Source organism: Tachysurus vachellii, chromosome 17, assembly GCF_030014155.1.
Source record: "Tachysurus vachellii isolate PV-2020 chromosome 17, HZAU_Pvac_v1, whole genome shotgun sequence".
NCBI lineage: Eukaryota > Metazoa > Chordata > Actinopteri > Siluriformes > Bagridae > Tachysurus > Tachysurus vachellii.
The window spans coordinates 3,744,326-3,757,500 of record NC_083476.1 but is presented as its reverse complement, the minus strand read 5'-3'; the positions used below and the strand labels follow the sequence as shown (position 1 = coordinate 3,757,500).

The following is a 13,175-nucleotide window of genomic DNA, read 5'->3' as shown; positions in this document are numbered from 1 at the left end:
GATTCCTGTCTCTATGAAACTTCAGACTACTGTGAGTTTGGCACTAATGATACATTAATAGTGTATTAGTGATAATTATGTCAGGAATTATGTTAGCATTATGATAACAATGTGAGCAAACAAGTAAAAAATATTAAACGTGAATTAGCATTTTCTGTGCATTAAGTTACAATCAGGGCTGTTTAGCTTTAGGCTTTAACTTGGGAACAATGCAGCATTGAACAGAGGTGTTTCTGACAGGATAACCTTTCCTGTAACCTTGTTCAGTTACAAAGGAGGTACAGTAGTATGAACATTAAACTTAAAGATGAACGTCTTCTGAACGGCTACAGGAAAAAAGAGTGCGAACCGACACGCGCTGGACTCGACCTCGTCTCCTCACGCGTCCTTTCGGCTTTATTTTATAATGGCAGCTGTACAGAATGTGCAAAAAAACGAGGGGTGTGAACTTATCATTACAGAGACAATAAACCATTTGTTTTTGGAGATTGTTTGGTTTCCCCGTGTCTCAGAGGTGTGGACCATTTCATGTCAAGTTCAGACCAGTATTCAGAAATACACAGTAAAACATTTATCAAATCAGCTAAATTATTCTTCAGTCCAGGCTACAGGAAGCATCCGATAGTCAAGTCCCAGAGAAATGAGCTGTTAAGATTAAGAAAGGAGGAGTGATCGTATGGGGTTGGTGATCCTTGAGTCCGAACTCATGACCTTCCACTCTGTAGTCCAACTCCTTAACCACTAAGCTGCCACTTCCTGATTTACCCATTTTACGAACATGGTCATGCAATACTTAAGAGTAGAACAACTATGGTCATTGTAAGATAGCACAATAAAAAATATGGTAGCATCAAAAAGTCAAATGTGTATTAAACATACAGTAGTTACTATAAAACACAAAAGTATAGTAAGATAATAAAAATTATTGCATCGGTTTAAAAGTGATATTGCCTCATAAATGAGTTTTCAGTACGTGTTCACATAAACAGGAACACAAACACACACACACACAGTCTAACACTCCCTGTTGAAACCGTTACAGTGTGTTAGAGTAATGCTGTACAGCATGTAGGTGTTGATTTCAATTCTTTTCTTTGTGTGTTAATTAAACTCAAGAGAACTTAGCAGATATTCTCACACATCGCCGGCTAATTATACTGAAAATATTCTGAAAAATTGTTTTGTTAGAGAAAGAGTTTCCATAGAAACCAAAGTTATGTTTCAGTAATAAACTCAGGTATGCATCGCGAACACCTTCTTTCTTCAGCTCTGTTATTATCTGGAGCTAACCTGCCCAGCCAAAGCTCTCTCACACACCACACACACACACACAGACACACACACACACACACACACACACACACAGTATGTATCAATTATGACACAGCCTTTAATTCTACATCCTTTTTTTCATCCTCTATCACTGATATGTCACTTCCTCGTGCAGAATAATTGTTTTTTTAATACAAATTTAATCATTTAAATTATTAAAACAAACTTTGGTTGGTTGGTTTGGTGTGTTTTCATGATTCTGGCCGTTTAATTGACTCTACAGCTCCTCCTCGTGGACGGTTTTTGTATTATAGAAGAGGTTCCTTGCTCCAATCACCCTTGATAATAGTTTAAGGTTTACATAAATTAAGCAGAAACTCATTTGTTCGATGCTCAACATGAACTGATTAAAAAAACAAACAAACAAACAAACAAAAAAAACCACACAAAATATGTCATTTAAATGAAGAGACATATTTGGAGGGAGTCCCCAGTTTCAGTAACAGTCTTCAGGACTTTTCTGTCTTGATTAGACAAATAAAATCCTCTCAGAAATGCTTTTACAGGAAAACAGTATAAATTGAGATTGTTAAAGTAACCAGTGCAAGTTACAGTTTTAGCTGAGCTGCAGTTATTAACAATTGCTCATTGTTTTTGGTCAAATGTTTATCTGTGTTCCTCTGGTGTGTATCCTCAGACTGTTCCCATGTCTTCAGACCCTTTTGACGCTCTAAGCAACACGTTACCTGAAGCGAAACCAGTTCCTGAGCCCAAAAAACTCAGACCTGAGGAAATTGTCGATGTAATGACTTTTAATTACACCTCTTTTATATGAGAACATTATATTTCACCGCTCTTTATTAAATGAACATGCTTTTAATGATTGGTAGTGACTGGATAATCTAGTTAATGCTGTGTGTATTGCGTGTATCCAGGAGAAGAAGCTGAAGTCAGAGAAAGGTGTGCGTGTGGGTGAGAGAGAGGACTCGCTGCCACCCGAGTACAGGCACAAGCCAGACAAAGACATGAAGCAGCCTCCTCCTCCTCCACCAAAACAGGTGTTTGATTTAGTTTGTGCCTAATCAGGGTTTTAAAGCCAAGGAGTCTAGGTGTGTTGTAGAATTTGTAAAGACAGTTGTGTGAGAGGTTTCTTGGGTGGAAAATAAGAACATGTAGAAATACAGTATTTGTTCAAGATTATGACGGAGCTCTGAACGCTCTGTATCTGTTCATAGAGCTCAATATTTCTGTCCATATCCAGATTTAAACCCAACTGGCCTTTAAATAAAGCAAACAGGATCCAAGTCTCATGTAATTTAGAATAATGTATTCATTTTCATTTCTCTTTTGTGTAGACTTATAAAAAGTATTTTTTTAATTCTTTACTGTATATAACTGTATATAAAATTGATATACATTGCTTTAAGAATATATGGGAAACTCATGGGAAATGATATTTGTATTTTGTTATAGAAATCAGTGTATTATAATGAGACTAATAGTCTGATCATAGTTTATGAATTCATACTGAGGTTTTTGGTGTATGTGTTGCTCTCTCCAGCCCTCCATGGACGCGACTGAGGCTTTGGATATCCTGTCTGGAGATTTCACTGATGCCACGGTAGCTCCTGCTGTCCAGAGCCCTGTTCCTCCTAAAGCCCAAGCCAAACAGGTCAGAACATCACCGTACAAGAAGCGTCAAATCATAACCCTGTTTCCTTCTAAGAAAACTCCCTGTGAATAAATAAATCAGTTGGACATTAAGTTCATTCTAGGAACAATTTAGTTGTTGTTGTTTTTGTTGGGTTTTTTCCGGCTGCTCCTCTTCACCACAGCCGATCTGGTCCACATATTTGATTTGGCACAGATTTTCCTTCCTGACACAACTCTCCCATTTTATCTGGGATTGGGACCAATGGCTGGGTGAGCTCTCTGAGCACGTGGGATCCTATCTCTGGACACTAGGCGGCTATGAACAATTTACTATTCTCCAAAAAACAAATATCTATATGTTTCATGGTTCTTCTAGCCCAAAGTGGAGGATCTTTCAGCTCTTGATGCCCTGGCAGGTGATTTTGTAGCTCCAGCCAAAGGCCAAAAGGTATTTCACATTGATAAAAGCGTACTGAAGTCTGAGTTGCATCATCATGTCCAGTAGATGGCTGTAATATTGCACAGCTTGTAGTGATATATATCTTGATGTTTCTGTAGGTTTGTTCTGGTGCACCTCCTGCCCCAACATCAACTACTAAAAGCACACCACCCACCTCTGAACAGGTATAATAAATCCTGAAACTGTCTGATTTTTTTTAAGTTAAAGCAGGAGCTAGACTTAATGAGAACAAAGGTTGCTGGAAAAAAAGCATAGTGAAAATAATGAGGAAAAACTCATCTGCTTCTGTCAGCGATGCTTTTTCTTCATGCCAGCTTTAAGATATATTATGCAAATTGAAATGAACCAAGATGGCAGGACTGTGATTTGATTTTTTGAGACATTGGCACTTCAGTAGACCTCATAAAGACCTTTCTCTTACAATTTTTTTTAAAGTCACTTGACCCACATTTGTATGATGTATTTATTAAAATCAAAATTAAAAGTCTGGGGAAATTAAGCTGGTTTAAAATTTTACAAAGTATGTCTGTATCAACAGTAAGACATTAATTATTATTATTATTATTATTATTATTATTATTATTATTATTATTATTATTATTATTATAAAAAGTAAAATCATTGTCTTTGTGATGATGCGTCATAGCTGTATGTTAAACAGCGTTACACTGCCATCTAGTGGTCAAGCAAGGACATTTCTCCACTCGTTTTGTTTTTTCTTTCTTTCTATCTTTCTTTCATTTTAATCAGAAGACTGAATCTTTGTAACGATGTACAATATACCTGCTAATCCAACATAGATTTATTCTACTACAGCTATAAAATACTGCGATAAAAATAAAGAAATCCCGGGACCATGTCTCTGTTTGCTAACCTAGCTGACTAGCTTGGCTAATGTTTATGTTAGCAAACAAGTCTTTGGCTAAGTTAGATCATTTTAATTGTTGTGGTATAGTTTGTAGTAAGTATAGTTTGTTTAATTGCTGATACATTCATACTAGTATCTACCTGTGACAAATGTAGGCTTGTTTATTAGCTTTTAGCTAGTCAGCTAGGTATAGCATCAATGTACCATGTTTGCTAGGCTAGTATTTTTTTAGTTGGTGGAAAAAACTTCTTAAACAATTTCTTTTGCTGCACGATTACACGTATTAGTTTTTAAATGAATTAAAATGAGAATTTGTTTAATAGTAACTTCTCTGTACTATTTTAGGTGGATCAACATTGTCATTTTCAACTCATCTCCATTTCCTTTAGTTTTTCATTAAACACTGAATCTGTTTTCTCAGGTTGACCCCATGGCTCTGGATGCTCTTGACACTCTGGGAGACCTGTTACCTAAAGCAAAACCCGTTCCCGAGTCCCCAAAACTCAGACCTGATCAAATAGTTGAAGTACTGAACATCTCATTATTTATTTAAAAAAATCCACAGGACTTTATATTCCCCCCTTATGATCATGCAAAGAAGGATGAACTAACGTTTAGGTTTGTGTGTGTTTAGGAGGCTAAGCTTAAATCAGAGAAAGGTGTGCGTGTGGGTGAGAGAGACGACACACTGCCTCCAGATTACAGATTCCCTAAGACAGACCCCAAAACACAACCTCCACCCCCAAAGAAAGAGGTAGCGCATCACTCCAGTCTGGAAACCCTTAAATGTGGTGTTTTTATTGGTGAGTGAATTGTTTCATTATATTAATGAGATGTTTTTATTTTTCTAACAGCCATCCATGGACCCTACTGAAGCTCTGGATATCCTTTCTGGAGATTTCACATGCTCACAAGCGGCTCCTGTGGTCCAGGCCTGTGTTCGTCCTTCGGCTCCTCCAGCAAGCGTGAGTCACTTTAGTAAACGTGTGAATGAGTCAGTTTGTGTGTCCCAGAACGTTCATTAGCACATTCTGACGGGTCAGATTGGAGATTCTGACAGCACAAAGAGTGAGCACAAAGTCTCCTTCCATTAACGCTTAATAACATGTTTATAATATACCACAGTGCTGTCAAAATATCCAATCTGACCAGTCAGAATGTGTTAATGAACTTTCTTTAACACACAAACTGAACTGAAGCATTAATGGAAGGAGACTCCAGTTTGTGAGTTTTTTAAAGAAAATATATTAAACCTTTGGTGATAACCAGAACTAGAAACAGAGATAGAGAGAGAGAGAGACAGACAGACAGAGAGACAGACAGACACTACTGGACATGGTGTTATTAGATGATGTTTAACTTCAGAACAGGAACAGTAACTGTATCCCATGACAAGATAGTTGATTGTTTTCCTTCTACATCGCACCCTTTACTGACACCTTCTGACCAATCAGAGGCAGGCAAACTTCATGGCTTTTTGTCAGAAGATAAAAACAAACACAATTTTTTAGTCTTTCAGTGATTGATATTAATGAGCCATTAAGCAGGGACATTTTGATTTGAAGTTATCTAATAAAAGAAAATAAATAAAATGCTGATTTTGAGAAGAAATCCGACCAGTGATCATTTAGACCCAGTGATTATTTTGTTATTCTTGTAATCAGCTTGTTGATATTTCTGTAAATACCTTATTATTATTATTATTATTATTATTATTATTATTATTATTATTATTTATTTTTTTAAATAAAATCTTACTAATATTCTTTACTACAGTTGCAGGATGCTGTATGAACAGAATATACAGATTATTTTGATGTTAAAGATTCTCTCATAACAAATGAACCGTTTCTCTGTCATCAGGCCTCAATAGATTTTGATCTTGAGGAGCTTTCCGGTGATTTTGTGGCTCCCAAAAGTGCATCTAAAGTCTGTTCTGCTGCTACTACCACTGACAAACAGGTAAACGTAGCTTCATCATATTTTGACTTATGATTTGTAGCACTACTATGTTCTCGTAAGTTGTCTCAAGTACCGCGTCAGCCCATGGACACATTTAGACACTGCAGCACACTTTTGTCTCCATCCTCCAGTGCTTGAGCCAATATGATGATAAAAATCATTATAACTATTTATTATTCTGCAGACATTTAAGCTTGTATTTAGAAAAAAAATCTTCATTTTTCTTCTCTGCTCTTATAATCGCTTTAGTTTCATTTAGCGCTACATTAAAAAAGTGAATCTGTGTGAATTTCCAGGCAGACCCCATGGCTCTGGATGCCCTCGACGCTCTGGGAGACACACTTCCCGAAGCAAAACCGACTCCTTTGTCCCCAATACTGAGACCTGAGGAAATTGTTAATGTACTGAATATCTCATTTATATTTATATAATTATATTAACAGCACTTACGTTACATTGAACTGAACTTTATTTTATCCTCTACACCTGCTTCAGAAGAAGGATGAACTAACGTTTAGGTTTGTGTGTGTTTAGGAGGCTAAGCTTAAATCAGAGAAAGGTGTGCGTGTGGGTGAGAGAGACGACACACTGCCTCCAGATTACAGATTCCCTAAGACAGACCCCAAAACACAACCTCCACCCCCAAAGAAAGAGGTAGCGCATTATTCAAGTCTGGAAACCCTTAAATGTGGTGTTTTTATTGGTGAGTGAATTGTTTCATTATATTAATGAGATGTTTTTATGTTTCTAACAGCCATCTATGGACCCTACTGAAGCTCTGGATATCCTTTCTGGAGATTTCACATGCTCACAAGCGGCTCCTGTGGTCCAGGCCTGTGTTCGTCCTTCGGCTCCTCCAGCAAGCGTGAGTCACTTTAGTACAGTCAGTGTTTATCAGTAAAGCTCTGTGATCTGAGAAGAATAAAAGAGATGTTTTTTCATATAACCTGAAGAAGGTCTGAGAAGATGATTGTTCCCATAACAGCACACGAGATGCTTTATTCATCTCACACGTTTTTATTTATTAAAGAACCTTTTTATGTGCCTGTTATCACTAATATGTATGATATTATTTTTCCATGAACACATGCATTGTAGGATAATAACGAACAAACAAAAAAACAGATGTTAAGATGTGGGCATGATTTTATGCACTGCAGGTAGAAGGAAGAAATGCAGGTTTGATTCGTGCTATCTTAAAAAAAAAAAGTATTTGACGTCACGTGTTTAGGAAGAAATCCGTCTATGTGTCTAAATACATGGTATATCAGTCAAAATCTGTGTAATTGACGCCATGCAGTTTATCCTGAAACTAAAATTGCTTGCGTTAAAGATCTTCTGCTAATCAATCGACACTTTCTCTTTAATCAGAGCTCAGCAGACTTTGACCTCGAGGAACTTGCGGATGATTTCGTTGCTCCCACCAGTGCGTCGAAAGTCTGTTCTGCTTCGTCAGCTCCCACTGCTATGGACAGACAGGTAAATCTCTCTCTTTCACACATACACACAGTGTTCATATAGATTTAGCCACTGACTCTAGCACCGTTATGCTTCTTTAAGCTGTCGGATGGTAGCTCATCAGCCATGGACGCTCTCTCAGACACTCTGAAAGACATTCGTCCAGCACCTGAGCCAGCACCCGTGTCTCCTAAAGATGTCGTTAAGGTACACAAGCAAAGATTAAATATCACTATCGACAATGTAGATGTTTATTCGGAGGTTGATTGGTTGCTTGTTGTCTCTGCGATCTGCTCAGGAGAAGGACGTGGTGGAGGAAAGGCTGCGTAAACCTGGCGAGAGAGACGACTCACTTCCTCCTGAGTTCCGGCCCACGGAGGCAGCTATCAAGGTTCTGAGACGTCCTGCACTCTCACTAATCACACGAAATTCTGTATATATCGAAATCATTCATTCCTTCGTTCGTTCATTTATTCTATTTTTTTTTTTAATTAAAGGCTGCAGCAGAAGCCAAAGGCAAAGCAGCAGCTAAGCAGGTAATTTATCAGCTACATTTAAATCACATTTATAAAGTTCAGTGTCTTTTCAGTTTGCTGCCGTCGCTGAGAAATTTGCTTACGAATCCTTTTATTGGATAAATTCCTGTCTAATCACTTTGCTTTCACAGCATGGGAAAGACTTGAATCTGACATGTCTCTAGAATTACTTAAAATATAAAAATACTTCAAATATTTTTCAAGAATTTCAATTGAGTACATTTTTTTTTTTTCAATTCAGTGAATATTCTGAAAGTACTGTTTACACTTTTTATAGTTTATACTGTTTATTCGTACTCTAAACATTACAATCTGATTGAGTTCTCGTTAAAATTCTCTTACACGTTTAATCCAATCGTAATATCATTATGTAGCTTTGTAGAAGCCAACATTCTGTTTTCCTATTTAAGCTTAGACAAAAATGTATAAAATCTATTGCGGCCGAGCCACATGCACCAAATTCGGATATGTTGTAGATCCTGGTCTGAAGTTTGTTGCTATTACTTTTCTAAGCGATCCGAGTACCGGTACGTCCGGTACCGGGTCTCAAAGTGGCGCTTTTTCCCCATAGACTCCCATTATAAACTTTGGAGGTTTATAACTCTGCGAACTTTTGAACTACCTAAACCAAACTCGGCCAGCTCCTTTAGGGTGATACTCTGAATAAAGTTTTAAATTGGTGTACCGACTGGCCTTCCGGTTGTGCCACAGCCCCGCCTCCAAAGTATGCAAAATCAAAAAACCTTTTACAACATGGACATGTGACATATCAAAACACTCAGAACAATGAGGGGAACTTCCTCATGTGTATTCTGATGACGTCACGTGACGTCACGTGAAAATAAAAAATTTTGCACAACATGGGCATGTGACATATCAAAACACCCAATGAGAGGAACTTCCTCAGGAGAATTCGGATGACATCACATGCTCGTCTCCACTTGCCTCCAAATGTTTTGGCACCCTACCTTTCTGTCCACTTGCCTCCAAAAGTAACACTGACCCTTATGTCCACTCGCCTCCAAAAAGCACCGTCCTTTGCGAATACTTGCCTCGTCAAAGCCAACATCAAAGTTTGTCGCGACGAACTTTTACAAATGTATTTCAGATTGAACTCAGTCAGATCTTTTGAGGTGTTAGATGAAGTCTTCTCAATTCGATCAAGCTGTCAATCTGATGATTTGGTCCTGACTCATTGTCTCATTTCCTGCTTAATTAGTCCCGACTGTCGACGATCCTCAAAAGTACAGACATAAAACAACTACGCTGTACATTTTACATCATTTACAAACAACACTGTAGAGAAAAATGTAATAAAGACCACAATGTACACAATATGCGATGAGTATAAAATGTGATCGGACATGCGATGGGTCCAGCTGTGTGATGTGTAAAGAGATAAAATGGTGACAGAGCGATCCGCAGCCCATCTTCTGACATTTCTAACTTCTTCCTTTATTTCTCACAGCCCTCATTCGACGACGCCGCAGCCCTCGACGCTCTGTCCAGTGAATTTGTTTCTGTTGTCCCCGGGACCTCACCTGCTCCTCAGTGTCAGGCTCCTTCTGTAAACACATCCTCCAGCCAGAAGGTACTCAGCCTCAACATCATTCTGTATTCAATCAGTTCACATTAAGCAAAAAAACCTCAACCTAATGTTCGTCCCTGGTAATGTCTGAATACCAGAAACCAGGTCCTGTAATGGACCAACTGGCTTCTACGCTGCTACCAGCAGATTTCCCTTCCACCAAGCAAAGCGACAGCAAACCGAAGGTGATATTTTATGTTCACTAGACAATTTGTGCACTTATATGTTATACAAATACACAGACGCGGCCTTGTGAGTCGGAATTAATCCCTGGAGCCGTGAGACGGAAATAAATCTTTCCTAGAGTATTTTATTTTTTTTTATTTTAATGTCATAAGTTAACACACCCTCATGTTCAACACAGATTCTTTTAGTTCATAATAGTTTATTTAGGGGATTCTGTCTGGTTTCAGGGTAAGGGTAGAAAGTCAAAATCTGCATCAAAGGTAGGTTACGATTGCCCCTAAGCACCACCGTGTTACGTAAACACCTAACATTATACTATTTCATTTCACGCTCGTTGAAAATAATTGCATGGAACATTATGCATGAACGTCACGCTTTGGCAGATCTTTACATCAGCTGCACTCTTTTAATAGCCAATTCATTTCAAGATTTCCTTTTTATTTAGAAATGGATCATAGGGATAAGTAGACTGTTAGGAACATCTTAAATATCACACAGCATATTGGATTTAGCTATTTCATTTCATTTACTTTTACTTACCGGGATATGATGCCTCTCTCTCCACATGACCAGGAGGTGAGTGCCTCAGAGTAGAGGTTTTTATTTACATTTATTCTTTTATTTGTTGTACTTATCTTTCTCAACTCCATCAGGACACAAAATTACAGCATTTTTGTCGAATATTTGATTAAGTTGCAAATGATTCATGTGTGGGGGTCACGGTGGCTTAGTGGTTAGCACGTTCGCCTCACACCTCCAGGGTTGGGGGTTCGATTCCCGCCTCCGCCTTGTGTGCGTGGAGTTTGCATGTTCTCCCCGTGCCTCAGGGGGTTTCCTCCGGGTACTCCGGTTTCCTTCCCCGGTCCAAAGACATGCATGGTAGGTTGATTGGCATCTCTGGAAAATTGCCCGTAGTGTGTGAGTGCGTGAGTGAAAGAGAGTGTGTGTGTGTGTGCCCTGCGATGGGTTGGCACTCCGTCCAGGGTGTATCCTGCCTTGATGCCCGATGACGCCTGAGATAGGCGCAGGCTCCCCGTGACCCGAGGTAGATCGGATAAGCGGTAGAGGATGAGTGTGAGAGTGATTCATGTGTAAGAAATCTGAGTGATTCGATCTGCTCCAGTGATATGATCCTGATAAGCATTCAGGCATTCAGCATACATTATGATGGAGTTTGCGTTTATCAGTGGATTTAAAAGGTGGGATTAGTGATTTCTGTGTGTAAAGGGTGCGTTAACTTTGGGGAGCTTTTATTAAAATTTACTGACTGTACCTTTAATACACGTAGTTCGATTAAGAAGCCCTAATTATATTTTATTGTCCGTATTTGTTTTGCTTTTGATCTGTATCTCAGTCCCGTCAGGATTTTGTGGAGTTTTCTGCATTAAATGAAATCGCACCGATCTGCACGGTGAAACTGCAACCACTGGATTCTTCTTTTTAACTCCTACCATTGAAGACACACACGTCTTGACTCTCTATCCTAGCTGTACTCAAGATGGCTTTGTCTGAATTTGCAAAATCCTGCAGGGACTCCTATCTGCTTTATTTTATACATTGCACTGCTGCCATATCAAGTAATCCCGGCTGTTTTTCCACGCCTGCGTGAATGAGATGACGTACAGTACACTTGTTCCTATTAATGTGCTCACTGAGTGTATATTCATAACTCTCATATATCTTTCTCAGAAACCTGCACCTGCCGACGCCCCAGCCGTGGAAACGCTCCCTGCCAAGCCAAGCTCAGACGTCGTGTCCACGTCCACCACAAAGAAAGGCGGGAAGAGCTAGACGTCACACACAAGTAAACCACAAATCACAAAATATCTAAATATCCGCCTGTATATTCAAGCTGCATATCACTTAACTGTCGTTCTGTGCTGGCTTTCAGGTGGCTGCCAACCCAAAGCGGTAAAGAGACGGCAATCCAAGAAGCTGCCCGAACGAATACATGCTATACATATTATATATTGCAATGGTAGAAAGGTGTACAGAACTTTAACTGCAAAAACACATCCAACACAGACACTTTTTAAAACACCAGCAGTCCGTGTGTAAAAAAAAAAAAAAAAAAAAAATTATAATAATATAAAGAAAAAAAATCTGGGATCAGTGCATGGATAATGATGATGATGATTATTATTATTATTATCATTATTATTATTATTAAAAAAGCAGAAATAACCCCCAGAATGAAACCCCATATGTCCATTAGCGCAATGCTGATTGGATTTAAAGCAAATATAATAAGAAAGGCAATTATTTTCCTTTTCGGATAAATGGAAGGACGCTGTTGTGCCTTAGTTGCTGTTACAGTTTAACATCTCTTTAAGGATTAGGTATAGTGTAATGCATGGTTATTTTTATTTTATTTTATTTTTTTTTTTGGTTTGATCTGGGGAATTTCTTTATAGTAATGAGTTATATTGCCACTCCTTTATAAACACTAGTGTACAGCACGTCCACTTTGGTTTACTTTGTCTAGTTTACAGTATAGAGTTATGATGTACTTTTATGATTATATTATTTACATGATATTTGTGCATAAGGGTATCTTCCTGTGTGTCTTTAGTCAGGCTGACTGTCTTTTTTTTTTTTTATACATAATGTAGGAGGTCTGAAAGCGATTACCGGCAAGCCTTAGAAGACAGATAAACTTCCTTTAAGCATCATGTGAAGCTGTTATGTGGTTCAGCGAATGATTGAAACACCACCTTAACTTGTCCTGTAGAGAAGACGCACCACCACGTCTTAATTACAGCTCAAGTAGGATGTGGCAGACCAAGTAGAGATCTTTGTTTCGTTTTGAACTAACAGCTCTTGCACTTCTAATAAACAGCTCGCACTAGTGTGCGTTACGTTCACCTGTCCATTAAGACACCCTTTTTTGTTTTCTGCACATGACATACAGCTTTAGTCTCGATGAGTCGAAAAGAAACATGCACTCTTGTTTTAGTGCCTTTAGTTTTGGTTCACTACGTCTTCCTGTTGTGGTGATCTCACAATACTGTGCCTTTCTGCTGAAGCTCATTTTTAACCCAGGGACAGAGATGTGGAGGGGAGATTTTTTTTTTTCGGGTTAATTAATAAAAAAGAGATTTAAAATGTTCAGCATGTTTGGTGAGACTTTCTTGAATGGTGATGTTCAATAATTCTTGGTTTCGAATTTAGTTCTTCACGTTATATCATTGA

The 13,175-nt window shown here is 38.5% G+C and overlaps 1 protein-coding gene across 27 annotated transcripts in view; it reads left to right on the top strand.

The window, feature by feature from the left end:
* cast (calpastatin) overlaps positions 1 to 13,092 on the top strand; it is a 47,686-nt gene extending 34,594 nt beyond the window's left edge. For 25 of the 27 annotated variants that reach the window (XM_060890683.1, XM_060890676.1, XM_060890687.1 and 22 more), the window contains 21 exons: positions 1,970 to 2,074; positions 2,208 to 2,330; positions 2,834 to 2,944; positions 3,302 to 3,373; positions 3,484 to 3,549; positions 4,675 to 4,779; positions 4,888 to 5,007; positions 5,108 to 5,218; positions 6,117 to 6,215; positions 6,512 to 6,616; positions 6,750 to 6,869; positions 6,970 to 7,080; positions 7,587 to 7,694; positions 7,776 to 7,880; positions 7,972 to 8,064; positions 8,171 to 8,209; positions 9,678 to 9,800; positions 9,896 to 9,982; positions 10,211 to 10,243; positions 11,673 to 11,787; positions 11,875 to 13,092. In XM_060890683.1, coding sequence (XP_060746666.1) covers positions 1,970 to 2,074; positions 2,208 to 2,330; positions 2,834 to 2,944; positions 3,302 to 3,373; positions 3,484 to 3,549; positions 4,675 to 4,779; positions 4,888 to 5,007; positions 5,108 to 5,218; positions 6,117 to 6,215; positions 6,512 to 6,616; positions 6,750 to 6,869; positions 6,970 to 7,080; positions 7,587 to 7,694; positions 7,776 to 7,880; positions 7,972 to 8,064; positions 8,171 to 8,209; positions 9,678 to 9,800; positions 9,896 to 9,982; positions 10,211 to 10,243; positions 11,673 to 11,774 — 1,938 coding nt within the window. In that variant the 3' untranslated portion in view covers positions 11,775 to 11,787; positions 11,875 to 13,092. The remainder of the gene's footprint in view (positions 1 to 1,969; positions 2,075 to 2,207; positions 2,331 to 2,833; positions 2,945 to 3,301; positions 3,374 to 3,483; positions 3,550 to 4,674; positions 4,780 to 4,887; positions 5,008 to 5,107; positions 5,219 to 6,116; positions 6,216 to 6,511; positions 6,617 to 6,749; positions 6,870 to 6,969; positions 7,081 to 7,586; positions 7,695 to 7,775; positions 7,881 to 7,971; positions 8,065 to 8,170; positions 8,210 to 9,677; positions 9,801 to 9,895; positions 9,983 to 10,210; positions 10,244 to 11,672; positions 11,788 to 11,874) is intronic. The other 2 variants (XM_060890675.1, XM_060890678.1) reach the window with 2 other exon arrangements.
* Positions 13,093 to 13,175: the final 83 nt, after the last annotated feature.